General features: G+C 37.0%; 1 protein-coding gene across 1 annotated transcript in view; it reads left to right on the top strand.

Moving 5' to 3' along the window:
- The window catches only part of SEMA3D (semaphorin 3D), a 207,120-nt gene that overhangs the window by 81,397 nt on the left and 107,150 nt on the right, over nt 1-18,573 (top strand). Inside the window, exon 5 of the mRNA XM_079931570.1 lies at nt 15,826-15,986. Coding sequence (XP_079787696.1) covers nt 15,826-15,986 — 161 coding nt within the window. The remainder of the gene's footprint in view (nt 1-15,825; nt 15,987-18,573) is intronic.

The following is an 18,573-nucleotide window of genomic DNA, read 5'->3' as shown; positions in this document are numbered from 1 at the left end:
GAACTTGTCTGTGGGTATGTTCCATAAAAACAGTAAGTAGAATTGTTTTGAAAAAGAACCTTGCTTTTCTAAGTAATGGTAAATCTTAAAATATAAAATATAGCTGTAATGGGTGATAGGGCTTAGAGTTAGAAGAGACCTTGATAGGTTTTAGCTTTCTCTGCCATGTACTGTTCTTGTACCATTAGAACAGTTGTTTGCTCTTTCTGTATCTAGGTTTTCTCATCTGGAAATTAGTGATAATCCTTTGGTTAAGGATCAAATGAAATAATAGAGGAAAAGCTCCTTGGAAGTTAGAAAGCACAAATGGATATTATGATAGGCTTCAAAGAGAGACCAGACATAATATATTACTGAATTAATTGAAGTAGGATGTGAAGAAAATTCACGGTCTTTAAAAATATATTTAGGCATCTTGGATACAATTTCTCCTGCCACACATAACAGGACATTTACTTGAAAGTCAATTAATAAATCATAACTTGGCATCTTTACATTTTCCTTCCAGGTTAATGCATATTAAATGAGTGTACTTCTCTTCTTTGTATGAGAAAATGGAGGGGAAAAAGTTTTATATGTCTTTGGTTGAAACTAAGTAGGTTATTTATCACTTATAGCAATTCAGTTAGTTATAAGTTAATCACATTGGTCACAGCTGTACATCCCTTATTCTAACAATGTAGTGTTGTAGAGGAAAAATAATAATAATTTGGCTATTTTGCATAAATTAACACATCATCATATAAGGGTTTGAGAGAAACTGTAGTGTGGAGAAGAAAGAAGAGTCCAGCACGTCAAGGCAATTGGGGCCACAGTGTTCTTTAGCTTTTCTACTCCAGCTGTGGTTCAAGGACCAGTAGCGCCAGCATAATTTGAGAGCTTGTTAGAAATGCAGAATCTCAGGCTCCCTCCTAGACTTCTCAGTGAGAGTCTATTTTTTAGCAAGAATCCCAGCTGATCTGAATGCATGTTAATCCTGAGAAGCACTGCTTTTAGAGTGTTTTATTTCCAACTCCCTCCTCTTCCCACCCTCCTCTCCTCCATCCTCCCACCCCCAATACACACAGGAACATTTGGATATCACAACAGGAATCTCTTATGATTGCAAAGCATTAGAGCCACAATTGGGTCTCCAAATGGCACATTAACCTCTCTGAATTATTAATAAGGCTGTAATAAATCCTGGTTTAGATGGAAGGTAGATAAACCAACATAAACAAGAATCACTAGAGTTTGAAAAATCATCAGTTAAATGTTTGTTAGACTTCTTATGTGAAAGAAGAGGTGATGAATTGCAGCAATGATTTAGACATTATTCTTGTCTGCAAGGGCTTCTAGTCTTTTTAAGGGACAAAATAACTGCAAAAAGATTGATGCCATAGGATTAGGGTAAATAAAAGCAAACATTTCAAAGAATTTCAGAGGAGGTTGGGTGTGAAATTGAACTTTGAACATTGGAAGAAATTTAGAGTTTATTGAATAAAGTATATGTTGGCACTGGAGGATTTTGATCATGAAATTCTAACTTAATTCTAATTTAAGGGAGAAAACCAGAATAGACAGCATAATGTGGGAGAGATTGGAGAGGGAGGGGGGCAGGGAACAAGGTTGTTTAGGAGCCTGTTATAGTAATTTTGAGAAGCAGTAATATGGCTCTTAGCCTGGCTGATGATAAAAATAAATGTTTGAGGAAAAGGAATAGATAATTTGCATGAGGAAATCTATAAGGCTTTAAATTTACCTGGAAGTTGATGTGAGGGAAATGCAATATACTTACAGGTAGCAGTTATTTAAATAGGGGAATAAAAGAGTAAGGGAATAAGGAAGAGGAACTAAAAACGATTCTGTTATCTTGAGCCTGGGAACTAGGTCATGTCATTAAAGTCATTATAGTCAGTAGGACCAGGTGGTTGGGGGAAAAATGACAGTACCAAGCAGGCTACTGGAAATTCTGAACTGTGACTTGGGAGAGGCAGTGGGGTTTTAGCTGTCTATTTTGAAGTCATCAGCAGAGAACTAACAATTTATGGGAAACTAAATGGAAAACATGATCTCATTGTTTATGCCCTGTAATACTGACTGAAATTAAGGAAGACATTATTCTGTGACTGTATTTTGAATCTCCCTCTTGGAAGTCCATAAGCATATTCTGATGCAAATTCTGTGCACACCTGTACAGAATTATCTTCCTTGGGTAAGCTAGAGGACCCTTTCTGGAGAAAACCTAGAGAAAAGTTGCACAGATAACTGACATCTGTTTGTTCTGAATGAAAAGCCAAAAGGAAATTCTCTTGAATCAGTGGAAATTAACTTTCAGATCAGATGTCACACTGAATGCCCAGCATGATAAGTGAAAAACAAAACAAGACATATTCAGGCCAATTATTTTAAGTTTTATAATAGCAAGAGTGAGGAGGTGAAAGGAAAAACAGAAGACATTCAAAAGCTTGGGACACTGATGGCATGAGACTTTGAAACCGTAACTTTGGAAGCCAGAGGATAGTATGTAAACGCCTCAGCTCTCTGAGGGTGAAAGCTGTTCAGCCCAGAATTCTATAGTTAGCCCAATTATCAACAAAGGTAAATTAAAGACATTTTCGCACATGGAAAATTTCAAATATATAAGTCACAGTCACTCTTTTTTAGGAAACTTCTGGAGATGGGCTCACCAAAATAAGAAAATAAATCAAAGAGGAAAGACATGGGATCCAGGAAAAATGAGTTTCATACTAGGAGAGTGGTAGAAGGAAGTTTGAGGAAGCTATTCCTCAGGTCAGAGAATAGACAGTCCAGATTGGAGCAAGAGGAAGAAAGGGCCAAGAGGGGATGTTTCCTGAAGGAAAACAAAAAACAATCTGACAGAATTCCATTTGAAAATTTTATGGAGGCATTTTTCAGAAGGTGTGGAAAGTTTTGATCATGATCTTAAGGAAGTCTAAGCAAATGTCACAATTGGGAAATTATTAACAAAAACAACATTTTTTTTATTTTCAAGAAAGAAAGTATAATCAGAGAACACTACTTTTTGTTTTTTAACAACTTTATTGGAGTATAATTGCTTTACCATGGTGTGTTAGTTTCAGCTTTATAGCAAAGTGAATCAGCTATTCATATATATATATATATATATATATCCCCATATCTCTTCCCTCTTGCATGTCTCTCCCTCCCACCCTCCCTATCCCACCCCTCTAGGTGGTCACAAAGCACCAAGCTGATCTCCCTGTGCTATGTGGCTGCTTCCCACTAGCTATCAGTTTTACATTTGGTAGTGTATATATGTCCATGCCACTCTCTCACTTTGTCACAGCTTAACCTTCCCTCCCCCGTGTCCTCAAGTCCATTCTCTAGTAGGTCTGCGTCTTTATTCCCGTCTTGCCCCTAGGTTCTTCATGACCATTTTATTTTTTTAAATTTTATTTATTTATTTTTGCTGTGTTGGGTCTTCGTTTCTGTATGAGGGCTTTCTCTAGTTGTGGCAAGCGGGGGCCACTCTTCATCGCAGTGCGCAGTCCTCTCACTATCGTGGCCTCTCTTGTTGCGGAGCACAGGCTCCAGACGCGCAGGCTCAGTAGTTGTGGCTCACGGGTCTAGTTGCTCCACGGCATGTGGGATCCTCCCAGACCAGGGCTCGAACCTGTGTCCCCTGCATTAGCAGGCAGATACTCAACCACTGCGCCACCAGGGAAGCCCCATTTTTTTTTTTTTATTCCATATATATGTGTTAGCATATGGTATTTGTTTTTTGTTTTTTTTTCATTCTGTATGACAGACTCTAGGTCCATCCACCTCACTAGAAATAACTCAATTTCGTTTCTTTTTATGGTGAGTAATATTCCATTGTATATATATGCCACATCTTCTTTATCCATTCATCTGTCGATGGACACTTAGGATGCTTCCATGCCCTGGCTATGGTAAATAGAGCTGCAATGAACATTGTGGTACATGTCTCTTTTTGACTTATGGTTTTCTCTGAGTATATGCCCAGTAGTGGGATTGCTGGGTCATATGGTAGTTCTATTTTTAGTTTTTAAGGAACCTCCATACTGTTCTCCATAGTGGCTGTATCAATTTACATTCCCACCAACAGTGCAAGAGGGTTCCCTTTTCTCCACACCCTCTCCAGCATTTACTGTATGTAGATTTTTTGATGATGGCTATTCTGACTGGTGTGAGATGATATCTCATTGTAGTTTTGATTTGCATTTCTCTAATGATTAATGATGTTGAGCATCCTTTCATGTGTTTGTTGGCAATCTGTATATCTTCTTTGGAGAAATGTCTGTTTAGGTCTTCTGCCCATTTTTGGATTCGGTTGTTTGTTTTTTTGATATTGAGCTGCATGAGCTGCTTGTAAATTTTGAAGACTAATCCTTTGTCAGTTGCTTCATTTGCAAATATTTTCTCCCATTCTGAGGGTTGTCTTTTGGTCTTGTTTATGGTTTCCTTTGCTGTGTAAAAGCTTTTGAGTTTCATTAGGTCCCATTTGTTTATTTTTGTTTTTATTTCCATTTCTCTAGGAGGTGGGTCAAAAGGATCTTGCTGTGATTTGTGCCATAGAGTGTTCTGCCTATATTTTCCTCTAAGAGTTCGATAGTGTCTGGCCTTACATTTAGGTCTTTAATCCATTTTGAGTTTATTTTTGTGTATGGTGTTAGGGAGTGTTCTAATTTCATTCTTTCACATGTAGCTGTCCAGTTTTCCCAGCACCACTTATTGAAGAGGCTGTCTTTTCTCCATTGTATATTCCTGCCTCCTTTAGCAAAGATAAGGTGACCATATGTGCCTAGGTTTATCTCTGGGGTTTCTATCCTGTTCCATTGATCTATATTTCTGTTTTTGTGCCAGTACCGTACTGTCTTGATTACTGTAGCTGTGTAGTATAGTCTGAAGTCAGGGAGCCTGATTCCTCCAGCTCCGTTTTTTGTTCTCAAGATTGCTTTGGCTATTCGGGGTGTTCTGTGTTTCCACACAAATTGTGAAATTTTTTGTTCTACTTCTGTGAAAAATGCCATTGGTAGTTTGACAGGGATTGCATTGAATCTGTAGATTGCTTCGGGTAGTAGTCATTTTCATAATGTTGATTCTTCCAATCCAAGAACATGGTATATCTCTCCATCTATTTGTATCATCTTTAATTTCTTTCATCAGTGTCTTATAGTTTTCTGCATACAGGTCTTTGGTCTTCTTAGGTGGGTTTATTCCTAGGTATATTGTTCTTTGTGTTGCAATTGTAAATGAGAGTGTTTCCTTAATTTCTTTTTCAGATTTTTCATCATTAGTGTATAGGAATGCCAGAGATTTCTGTGCATTAATTTTGTATCCTGCTATTTACCAAATTCATTGATTAGCTCTAGTAGTTTTCTGGTAGCATCTTTAGGATTCTCTATGTATAGTGTCATGTCATCTGCAAACAGTGACAGTTTTACTTCTTCTTTTTCGGTTTGAATTCCTTTTATTTCCTTTCTTCTCTGATTGCTGTGGCTAAAACTTCCAAAACAATGTTGAATACTAGTGGTGAGAGTGAGCAACCTTGTCTTGTTCCTGATCTTAGTGGAAATGGTTTCAGTTTTTCACTATTGAGAATGGTGTTGGCTGTGGGTTTGTCATATATGACCTTTATTATGTTGAGGTAAGTTCCCTCTATGCCTACTTTCTGGAGGGTTTTTATCATAAATGGGTGTTGAATTCTGTCAAAAGCTTTTTTTTGCATCTATTGAGATGATCATATGGTTTTTATCCTTCTATTTGTTAATATGGTGTATCACATTGATTGATTTGCGTATACTGAAGAATCCTTGCATTCCTGGGATAAACCCCAGTTGATCATGGTGTATAATACTTTTAATATGCTGTTGGATTCTGTTTGCTAGTATTCTGTTGAGGATTTTTGCATCTATATTCATCAGTGATATTGGCCTGTAGTTTTCTTTCTTCGTGGCATCTTTGTCTAGTTTTGGTATCAGGGTGATGGTGGCTTTGTAGAATAAGTATGGGAGTGTTCCTCCCTTTGCTATATTTTGGAAGAGTTTGAGAAGGATAGGTGTTAGCTCTTCTGTAAATGTTTGATAGAATTGCCTGTGAAGCCATCTGATCCTGGGCTTTTGTTTGTTGCAAGATTTTGAATCACAGTCTTAATTTCAGTGCTTGTGATTGGTCTGTTTATATTTTCTATTTCTTCCTGGTTCAGTCTCCAAAGGTTGTGCTTTTCTAAGAATTTGTCCATTTTTTCCAGGTTGTCCATTTTATTGGCATAGAGTTGCTTGTAGTAATCTCTCATGATCTTTTGTATTTCTGCAGTGTCAGTTGTTACTTGTCCTTTTTCATTTCTAATTCTATTGATTTGGGTCTTCTCCCTTTTTTTTTTGATGAGTCTGGCTAATGGTTTATCAATTTTGTTTATCTTCTCAAAGAACCAGCTTTTAGTTTGATTGATCTTTGCTATCATTTCCTTTATTTCTTTTTCATTTATTTCTGATCTGATCTTTATGATTTCTTTCCTTCTGCTAACTTTGGGTTTTTTTGTTCTTCTTTCTCTAATTGCTTTAGGTGTAAGGTTAGGTTGTTTATTTGAGATGTTTCTTGTTTCTTAAAGTAGGTTTGTATTGCTATAAGCTTCCCTCTTAGAATTGCTTTTGCTGCATCCCATAGGTTTTGGGTTGTCGTGTTTTCATTGCCATTTGTTTCTAGGTATTTTTTGATTTCCTCTTTGATTTCTTCAGTGATCTCTTCGTTATTAAGTAGCTTATTGTTTAGCCTCCCTGTGTTTGTATTTTTTACAGATTTTTTTCCTGTAATCGATGTCTAGTCTCATAGTGTTGTGGTCGGAAAAGATACTTGATACAATTTCTATTTTCTTAAATTTACCAAGGCTTGATTTGTGACCCAAGGTATGATCTACCCTGGAGAATGTTCCATGAGCACTTGAGAAGAAAGTGTATTCTGCTGTTTTTGGATGGAATGTCCTATAAGTATCAATTAACTCCATCTTGTTTAATGTATCATTTAAAGCTTGTTTCCTTATTTATTTTCATTTTGGATGAACTGTCCATTGGTGAAAGTGGGGTGTTAAAGTCCCCTACTATGATTGTGTTACTGTCAATTTCCCCTTTTATGGCTGTTAGTATTTGCCTTATGTATTGAGGTTTTCCTATGTTGGGTGCATAAATATTTACAATGGTTATATCTTCTTGGATTGATCCCTTGATCATGATGCAGTGTCCTTCTTTGTCACTTGTAATAGTCTTTATTTAGAGAACATTACTTTTCAAAGTAGGGAAGAATATTTACCTTGCGATAGTAATGGAATGATTAAATATAGCTTTTATAAGAATGGACATACCGTAGTGTTAGGAGCTTGGTTGGAGGGAAAGAGTTGGCATAAGAAAGCTAGAACTCTCAACTTCTATAAACAGGAATTCAGTGGAAATGTCTGAAAATGATGTTTTAAAAGGTAGTAGTACATACATATTATTTCTATATATGAAAATAATAGAAAATAAACTACTAAATGTGTTAATATGGGGTCTAGATTAGAGGTGGACAGAGGATGGGAGAAGTGACAGATAGGCTTATATATGCCTTTTAACTTTACCTTTTGGTATGTATATACTTAACTTCGATTAATATAATTAATTTAAAAAGTAATATTGTTATAAAATATTGTTTTTTAAAGTTATTCTCACAACTCTTTGCTCTGTACATTAACTTGTGGTGATCTTATCTTGAGGAATTATTTGGTCTTGTCATATTTGTCTTGCTATTTAGAATCAGTAAAAGATGGTGTATTAAGGTATGACTTTTCTAAGTTTTTAAAAAATTAAGTACACATACTAGATTGAAAACAAACTCCTATTCACTTGTGACATGGTGTTTTGATTTTAAATATACCTTGAAATTTGAAAAAGGAGAAATTCTCAATATTTTGAAGGGAATTAAGAAAATAATTGTCAAAATAGAATCTGTCTTTCCCAGAATTACCCTCTGAGGCAGTTTATTCTGTTATTGAATTACCCTCTGAGGCAGTTTATTCTGTTATTGAATTGTTCTTCTGGAAATGTATCAGTTATTTATAATGTTAGCCATTTTATAGCTCAGTAGGAAAATTTATCATGGCCAAGCTTTTGAGAATTTAAAACAATTCATTCTTACTCAAAGTAAGAATTTAAAAGGCACCCATAATCGTAAATTATGAATCTCACATGTGATGGATTGTATAAAGCGTCTACTGTTGAAAGCTAGCCAAAGAAGAAGAAACCTGTGACTTAAATGCATGGATGTAGATGAAAATGCGATGGTGTAAAATTACTACACTCCTATTTCACATCCTGTCCTGGCAAGAATGTAGCTTGATGAGTAATAGGCTTTATTTGTTCCTAATTTATGTTTCCCTATGTGGCATCATCTGATTTATTATTGATATAGATAATGTTCTGTCTAAGACCTAATGAACAGAATGATTTCCAACATTCCATTGCAGATGAGCAAATAAGAGTTTCATTGTTTTTTCTTTCTGATTTGAACTTGCATTTGCAAGGTTAGGGTTAGACTTTTCACCTAGGAAAATATAACGATAATACGCCTATAATTTAGTCTTTTGTCGGGAGTTTAGCTTTGAATAACATTCTTTATACATTTGATATTGTTTGAGCAGTTAGCTATGGAGACTAAAGATACTTAAATAGAGAATAAGGGGTATGTTTGATAGGTGGAAGTGAGCCAACTTGGTGACCAAGGTCTTTTCATATGATCTCAAACCTCAGAAAACCAATTGAAAGTCAGGTAGGGCCAATTTAAGATGAGTTCACTTTCGAAACGTTAAATCCAAGAAAGAATTCTTCCCTTGCCTCAGACCAAAAGCGGGAGAGACAAATACAGGTTCACAGAGAGCCAAAGGGACTCAGTGAGCCACAGCATTAGTGACTAATTTTCATTTTGGGATGAGCAGTTTGCTCCCTTTACTCAATTCCGGACCCAAACTGAGATTGGGGGATGGTAAGGGTGTTTTGGTAGCCAAAACATTTATGGGAACTATGGGACGAAGGAGTTCCATAGAAAGAATCTTGGGAGCCTAACGGTTGGCATGGAAGCCCAGGGAATTCAGAGATCAAGGGGGAGAAACTGAATTTATGGGGAAGGCAGGAAAAAAAACTCCTTTCCTTCTTTATTTAGACAGTTTTGCAGAGAACACACTGGAGATGTGACTGTATTCAAGAACCCTTAGAACAGCCCTACTGATATAATGGCTATTTCCTTGAGGAAAAAGAGGGGGTAGGTGGGGAAAGAATTTGTGCTTTTGTGCTGAATATTCTGAGATGGTAGGGAAAGGTGACAGGTATTTTTTTGGGGGGGGTTGTTTTTTGTTTGTTTTGCTTTGTTTTTTTTGGCAAGTGCTGAGTCCTAACCACTGGCCCACCAGGGAATCCCCAAGGTGACAGGGTTTTGATCTGGATTCATTGTTGGCTGTAAGCTTTCTCTGCTGAGAAATTCTACTGGAAATTGACTTTTCTCAAAGCTGATGTTATTTTTACCCCATGAAATTCTGCCTTTAATAACTTTGATTTTCTTCTTTAAAGAAAGATCTTCCTGTGAAGTGTTCTTTAAAGGATGTGGGAAGCCATTTTTTAGCTCTGTAGTCTTCTCGTGAGAGAGATTGTCAACTCCACCCAGTTTAGAATTTCTGGCAATAAATGCAGGAATTCAAGGGTTTGGGATTTTATTCATTTAACAGTGAAACATTGAGGAAGTCTGTGCTGCTTAATCCTAAATTTATTAGATTCAATGTGACTGACCACTCCTTTCCTCTCTGGGGTAGCGAGCAAGACTGTAGAGCATCAGGTCAAATGTTTCTTCAGGCTGAATGAACAATTATATGAAGGGACACTAAAAGGGAGTTACAAAGAATTCTTTTCAGAACAAGCATTTATTTCAAATAGGAGCAGGGACGGTGGGATCTTCAGCTTTGCCCTCACATGGAGGGGCGTGTGGCTGTAGGTGAGGGGATTCATTGCTGCTGTATTTTGCCACGAAGAGAAAACTGGTTTCGTGAAGCCCACTTAACCATTCTGGGCCTCACTGAATTGGTAACAGAGGAGTCAAACAGGTCTATTGAGAAGTTCTCCCTTTAGCTCTAATTGCCGTATACCGTATTTCTGTTCTTCCCAAAGGTTAGAGACTACCTGTTCCAAAGAACAGAGCAATGGCCTGGAGTAAATAGATGAATGACAGTTTGTTACTCGATACGTTGTCCGTTTTAACAAAGTTCAATGTTAGGTTCTAATGCCCTAGAACTCCAGGGTTGGAAGGTGATCAGAGACCATTTAGTTTCTCTACCCACTGTATTGGCGAGAATTGTGTTATTTGGCTTTTGCTAATGGAGACACAGAGAGGAAGTCCTTTCTATTTTACTATTAAAAATATTTAACAGTCTACTACTTTAAGTACTGTTGTCCTTTGTCACAAGTATATTCTTGGGACTTCCCTGATGGTCCAGTGGTTAAGACTCGGTGCTCCCAGTGCACGGAATTAACCCCAGGGTATGGGTTTGATCCCTGGTCAGGTAACTAAGGTCCAGCATCCCGCATGCCACAAGGTGTGGCCTAAATAAATAAATAACTAGATAAATAAAGTCTCCAGCCACTGGAAAAAAAAAATGTATATTCTCATTTTTGTTGTGGATGAGCATTTTCTCTCCACTAGGCTATGAGGTCAATGAGAGTGGAACTCGTTATCAGTCGTTGGAGCGTGCGCACAGTACCTGGCGATCTTAGATGTTTGCTTTCAGTTGTTTGCTTTCAAAAATCTAGTTTTATGAGGGTAGAGACTTACTTTGTTGTGTTAGAAATGAGAAATTATTCTAAATATGTTATTAACTGTATGTGGGAGACATACAATTTACCTGTGACTTCTGGTAAGATATCAGGGGATGTTGATGAACTCTGGACATACTCTTCAGCAATGCACACATATGTACAAATATAGGAAAATACCATGCTGTTTATAGGAGTTTTGAACCTCAGAACCATCCCGTTGCTCTGCCGTGGTTTGTTTGTTTATTTATTTATTTATTTTTTGCGGTATGCCGGCCTCTCGCTGTTGTGGCCTCTCCCGTTGCGGAGCACAGGCTCCGGACGCGCAGACTCAGCGGCCATGGCTCACGGGCCCAGCCGCTCTGCGGCATGTGGGATCTTCCCGGACCGGGCCACGAAGCCGTGTCCCCTGCATCGGCAGGCGGACTCTCAACCACTGTGCCACCAGGGAAGCCCTGCCGTGGTTTATTGATCATGGATTATGAACATCTGGTCTGTGTCGACATTCAGTTAAAATCCATCATGTGCATGATTTCCATAGTTAAACTAGTAGAGTAAACGATGAATCATAACTTTGATGCGTTTATTTCAGAAATAATCAGCTGTAGATTTTTCAAGAATGTACTGAGAACAAGAGTGGGAATTTGAGGGCCTGGGTGATTGAGTGAGATTACAAACTGAGAACAAGGTGATAGGACAATGAATTGCTAAAAGAACGGCTAGAAGGAGTGATTATGGTAGTTTCGGTCAAAGGTTTAGGTAGATAGAACAAAGAATGCATTTAGGACCTAGAAGTCTGAGGAAAGGTGGGGCTGGCTAAGTAAGTACAGAGCAGGCCCTATCTGAATGGCATTTGTGAAGCCATTCACCCCACTACCAAAGGGGGAAAAAAAACAAGACGGAGTTTCTGTTCAAAAGGATTATAAACTGTGGACAATCTTAAAAATCACGTGCCTGAGACTTGCCAGTTTAAGAAAAGAAAAAAATAAAGCTTTGAAATATATTGCCAAATTATTAGTCTTTAACTTGCATGAGTTTGCAGCCTGCACAGCTAGCATCCATATCTGGTTCCTGAAACCCTTGGAGTGTATCAGCTTTAGGTGTTAAGATTCAGACTCGGGATTTAACTTTTTTTTTTCTAGGCTGGATGATCCCGTGGAAACAAAAATGACTTTGCTTGGTTTGGCAGAAATGCAAGAAAGATAAACTGTTTGGGGAAGAGGGAACCTGTTCCAATCCCTGTCCCAAGGTCTTTTCAAAATGTGTGCATCAGCCTGAGAAATTTTCATATGTAATGCCTAAGTCTTGTTATTTAGTTTGGCTACAAAGCATCTGGGAAGCATGCTTTAATCGTTCTGATGCTAACATTGTTACAAGGCAACGTTAAATCATTTTGAAGTGATAATGCTTCAGGTTAGTCACTATTTTTGCAGCTGTTTTTCCTTGTCAAATTTGTTTGAAACTAAAACCAATAGAATTAATTATGGTAAAAGAAAATAAAGCAAATGATGACCTCAACTTTATTTTTCTCACTGTTTGCGTAGAGACGGAAAATGAGACGCAAGATTCTTAAATGTCGTCCTCTTCCCGTTAGCACTGCCATAATTCAGGGACTCATCACGTTTCAGAAACTTCTGGGGAGGCTCTCTGCCCCCATCTTTCCTGATTCTCATCCATCCTGAACACTGCAGCCAGACTTATTTTTGTAATATTCAGCTATAGTCTCTGTCACGTTTCCTGCACAAAATACTTTAGTGGCTTTCAGTTACCTACATAATACCCGACCTCCGCAGCCTGCCATCTTATGCCCTAATTACCTGGAGGCATCCTCACTTCTCACTGCCCCTGCCTCTTCTCTCTGTTCCAGCATACTGAACTACTGCAATTCCCCAAATTTATTAAAGTGCTTGATTTGTCTCAGACTCTGAGATACGTGCTGGGGTTTCCAAGATAAGTAAGGCCTGGTCTTGGCCCTGAAGGAACTCATACCCCATAGTAGGAGATAGCATTAAACATGCAGTACGCAAGTATAATATACGATGGTGTGTACCCTTGTACATCCTAGCACTCTTCTGCTTGGAATAAACTTTTCTTTATGTTTTTCCTGTAAAGCTTCTGTCTGTCCTTCAAGACTGTTCACAAGTATCACCTCCTTTTGAAGGGCGATGCACAATTAATTACTTGAAAGATTTGTTAACATTTTGTATACACTTGTATTATAATTTATTGTGCTTATGTTGTATTGTCTATGCATATGTTGTACTGTCTGTGCATATCTATTTGCACAGGGATCTGTGAGCTCCTTGATGGTAGGACTCAGCCATTCCATAACCTTAAGCAGCATGTTCAATACTTAACACGTACTAGAAGCTTATAAATATTTGTGGACAGAGTAGCTTTTTAATGTTATTCAAATATTATTTTAAAAAACATAGAGCTGTTCTAGTCTTCATAAGTCAGATTTCATGGAAGATGAGATAATACTCTTTAATAGAACTTATTTGGCCCAAACCGGAGTTTAATATTCAAAGTAACAGTTAATGTTTTTTGAACTTTTCCTATTTTCAAGGCATTGTTCTAAGAACTTTATATAAACTACCTCCTTTAATCATCATGAGAATTACTTTATAGATGAGAAAACCAAGGCACAGAGAGTTTAAATTTGTTGTCCTCGATCACACAGCCAGAGTTGCAAAACTAGGATATGATGCAGCTGATCTGGGCCTAAAGCTCACACTCCTGCTTATTAGGCTTAGCCATGTTTCATTTTGTAATTAACATTGCAATGCATAGTTCAAAATAGTTGATTATAATCTGTGGACACTTGAAATAGTATGGATTTATAACCTAAAACCTACTTTCCTCTATTAGTTGGGTCAAGATATCCTCTTGGAAATCCCTTTACATACTTCCATTTTGCCCATTTCATTCTTAGTTAAACAAGGGGAAATCCCATGGAAGATACAGAATTGCCTGATTGAATAAAGGTTTGTGTGAAATGTTTTCTCTTTTTAAGCTTTAGATCGTATCTGTCTTGTCTGTTCTCTTGGTTCCATTCTTTTCCCTTCTGTTCTACTTTGCAATCAATATGGAATATTTACTGGATATCAGCCCTGAAAAATAGGCTTATTACTACATTTGAAGATGCTAAAATATATTATCCCATTGTGTCTTTGGTCTGAAAAACGCTTAAGGTTTTATTTAACTTTAGTAGAAAAATAATTCGTGTAGAGTTAAGACTTCGATCCAGGGTGCACAAAGCGTGATTCATAAATATTAATAAGACATTTATGTTTGGTAAAGCCACACTCACTTGAGAATTCAAATAGTATCGTGTCTTCTTCAGCATATGACCTTTTAGTTTGTCAAAACTAAGACAAAAAATCTATCTCAGTGACTAAAAGAAGTAACATTTAATCATTGTAAATTAGAAAAGTAGAGTGACAGGAATTCTCAAAAACATCAAATAGTAATAAAGCCCACAGTTGATGGATGGAATATATAGGCTTTAAATTTAAGGGACTCAAATATCCATTTTACAGAGATTGAAAACTGCCATTACACATTTCGGAAGCATCTTGATGCCTGTTTCTAAGACATCGTCTCTTTTTACTTTTCTCATTAATTGATAATGAATTGCTTGAACATAATGATTTAGTTTTAAAGTCCAGTAACATAATGGACTTTAATAAAAGTGATGAGTGATATTATTATCTTATTGGTATTTAATAGTCTAGGGTTGTAGAAAATGAGAGGGTATGTTTTGTACTTGGGGTGAAACATATTGAAAAGATTTGGGCTCCTGTAAACTCAGACCTAAATTTATTTATTTATTTTGTTTGGTTTTATTTTTGGTTTTTGTTTTTTTTGGCCATGCCACATGGCTTGCGGGATCTTAGTTCCTTGACCAGAGATTGAACCTGTGCCCTCAGCAGTGGGAGCGTGGAGTCCTAACCACTAACCCTCAGACCTAAATTTAAATAGGAATCTGTTCATATCACAATTATAACCAGAACAAAGAATTAGGCCCGGTAACAAACCAAAGATAAATGGAGACTGGGATTGAGGTTATGTTATCAGCTTTGCCACCATAGTTTTGTGACTTTAGGGCATGTGGCTTCATCTTGATGGAATTAAACACCTCCATTTATAACATCATGAATTTGCATTAATTGATTTTTAAGGTCCCTTCTTGCTTTATAATTCTGATTCCATCACTGGTTCAGGATCACATCTCCTTCAGAATCCATTGCTTCTTTGTTTACATCTTACTGTATATGTGAAATAGGCGCCGTGTAATCTTCCAGACATGGGGTCAATCTGAACACTATCAAAAGTAGAAGGGAGAAAAAATGCCTGAGATTTATCACACACTTAGTTTGCTGCTTACTTTGCATACATTGATACTTTGATCAGTTTGCAAATCTTACTGTAGTTGGTAGGTGCTTTAATTTATAACTTAAGAAGGCAGGGACTTCCCTGGTGGCGCAGTGGTTAAGACTCTGCCTGCCAATGCAGGAGACACAGGTTTGAACCCTGGTCCGGGAAGATCCCACGTTCCGTGGAGCAACTAAGCCCGTGCACCACGACTACCTGGACACCGCAATGAAGGGTAGCCCCCGCTTACCTGCGGCAACTAGAGAAAGCCCATGTGCAGCAATGAAGACCCAATGCAGCCAAAAATAGATAAATAGATTTACTTTAAAAAAGGTATTTTAAAAAAAGGTAAAACAGCGTTGTGAGAAATTTTGCATTTATTGCTTTTGTGTTAACATGTTTTATATTCATTTTTGATAATAAGATAAACATGTCAATAAAATACAAATATAAGTTCCATCTCTTGCTAAATGAGTATGTGCTAAAAACTGTATATTGTTTTCATATATCTATATTGGAGCTTTCATGCTGTGTATATGCATTTACAAAGTGGAACAGTGTGTGTATGGAGGCAAATAAAGATTTTGCTTATTCAGAATTTTTTCTTTCTTTTTATCCTTCTTTTACTTCCCCGTAGACTTGCTGCTTTCAAATAGCTGTATTCCCTTTTTGGGCTCATCGGAAGGACTGGATTTCCAAACCACTTTGTTAGATGAGGAGAGGGGCAGGCTGCTGCTGGGAGCCAAGGACCACATCTTCCTGCTCAGTCTGGTTGACATAAACAAAAATTTTAAGAAGGTCAGTTTATTTCTATATAGTTTACTGAATGCATTTATTTTCATCTATGCCCTTTTCCTTCACTTTTGTTTTGTTTTAAGTGATTCAGTGTCAAATGCAGTAGGTCATTTACATGTCAAAAAAGAACATGTTAAAAGAACTTATTGCCTCTGATACATGTTTTTGGATTTTTATGGATTTAAGTACAAGAGTGAGTGTAATACTAAAACCTTTGAAAATCTGAATGAAAGGCATGAAAAGTTAGTAAATGGATACTACTTTACATAACAGAAATGCAAAGTTTTGGATTTAAAAGCTGGAAAATGAGTTATTCATGAAATATTAACATTTATATCTATAGCAATTATTGTAAAATTAAGTTTTTATTAATTTTCAATGAATAAGCATACTTAATGATAGTGTGGCTCTGGTAGCATTTTAGCACCACATTGGTTTCTCCACACTCTCCTTTTATATCTGAGCAAGTTTCTTCTATGGCTCAGTCACGTTCAGGTAGGGAAGATGAATAATGCCTTACTTGTGGGCTCATTAAGAACAATCTTAGCACTTAAAAGAAATATATACTAGTAATTCAAAACCCAAAAAGCAACTGCTGTTGTATCCTACATTTCCAACTAGCACTGTGATACCCAAAGAAAAGACTGTCACACTGTTTTATCAATTATTGTTAGCCAGTAATTTAGTAAATATCAATATCTATGCAAACAAAAATGGATACCAAGACTAGAAGAGTTGAATGACTGATGAGAAGACATAATATATGACCTATTCTGCATCTATGAGGTATCTTTGATTGTTTTTCTTTCTCTTCTTTGCCAGAAGAAATACTACTGCAAAAGAAATACAAGGAGCCATTTCAAGCTTTCAGGTCAATAGTTCCCAACACTGAGTTTATAGAGACTTCTTCCCATTCAGAGTTATGTGTAGGTCATTCTTGGACTTTGAAGCTTCATACGGCTTTCACCTACAATGACCACTTTAACTTAACCCTCTAATTTTGAGTCAGTAAAATAAATACCAGTTGTCCAGTTATTTGAATTATATCAGCACTCACGGCTTCAGTCTACATAGGCAAAATATTTGTCACCATATGTGTTACTATCACTTAATGAACACATGCATTAGAAACAATGTTTTTGCTCTTCTAATCACTTAATTTTTAAGTAGTACTTCCACACATTTTTGAGGTCCACCAAAGGAAAAGGAATAATGTTTTATGAATGCTCAGGTATGATAAAGAAATAATCTTTGAATGCAAATGTATACACATGCATTCCATGTAATCTGTGTTTCTAGAAGAAGAATGAGGGCTAAAATATTTCCAGTAGTTGTTCTTGACTTGTGTTATTCCAGACACACAAACTCATAAGGTTATCTTACTTGTTTTGGAATTATTCTGCAGCCTAGATATTGTTTACAGTAAGGTGGAATAAACAGCTGATTATGTGCTAGAATTTGAAAAACTTGTCCTTTCATTCTGCCATTTTAGCTCCATTCCATGCTTTTTTTTTTTAAACATCTTTATTGGAGTATAATTGCTTTACAATGGTGTGTTAGTTTCTGCTTTATAACAAAGTGAATCAGTTATACCTATACATATGTTCCCATATCTCTTCCCTCTTGTGTCACCCGCCCTCCCACCCTCCCTATCCGACCCCTCTAGGTGGTCACAAAGCACCCAGCTGATCTCCCTGTGCTATGCGGCTACTTCCCACTACCTATCTATTTTACGTTTGGTAGTGTATATATGTCCGTGCCACTCTCTCAGCTTGTCCCAGCTTACCCTTCCCCCTCCCCATATCCTCAAGTCCATTCTCTAGTAGGTCTGTGTCTTTATTCCTGTCTTGCCCCTAGGTTCTTCATAAACTTTTCTTTTTCTCTTAGATTCCATATATATGTGTTAGCATACGGTATTTGTTTTTCCTCTTTCTGACTTACTTCACTCTGTAGGACAGACTCTAGGTCCATCCACCTCACTACAAGTAACTCAACTTTGTTTCTTTTTATGGCTGAGTAATATTCCATTGTATATATGTGCCACATCTTCTTTATCCATTCATCTGTCGATGGACACTTAGGTTGCTTCCATGTCCTGGCTATTGTAAATAGAGCTGCAATGAACATTTTGGTACATGACTCTTTTTGAATTATGATTTTCTCAGGGTATATGCCCAGTATTGGGATTGCTGGGTTGTATGGTAATTTGTTCAGTTTCTTAAGGAACCTCCATACTGTTCTCCATAGTGGCTGTACCAATTTACATTCCCACCAACAGTGCAAGAGGGTTCCCTTTTCTCCACACCCTCTCCAGCATTTATGGTTTGTAGATTTTTTGATGATGGCTATTCTGACTGGTGTGAGATGATATCTCATTGTAGTTTTGATTTGCATTTCTCTAATGATTAATGATGTTGAGCATTCTTTCATGTGTTTGTTGGCAATCTGTATATCTTCTTTAGAGAAAAGTCTATTTAGATCTTCTGCCTATTTTTGGATTGGGTTGTTTTTTTTTTTTTTTGATATTGAGCTGCATGAGCTGCTTGTAAATTTTGGAGATAAATCCTTTGTCAGTTGCTTCATTTGCAAA

Source organism: Stenella coeruleoalba, assembly GCF_951394435.1.
Source record: "Stenella coeruleoalba genome assembly, chromosome: 9".
In the NCBI taxonomy this organism is placed as follows: Eukaryota; Metazoa; Chordata; class Mammalia; order Artiodactyla; family Delphinidae; genus Stenella; species Stenella coeruleoalba.
The sequence above is the reverse complement of the archived record's forward strand: the minus strand, read 5'-3'. Positions and strand labels throughout refer to the sequence as shown.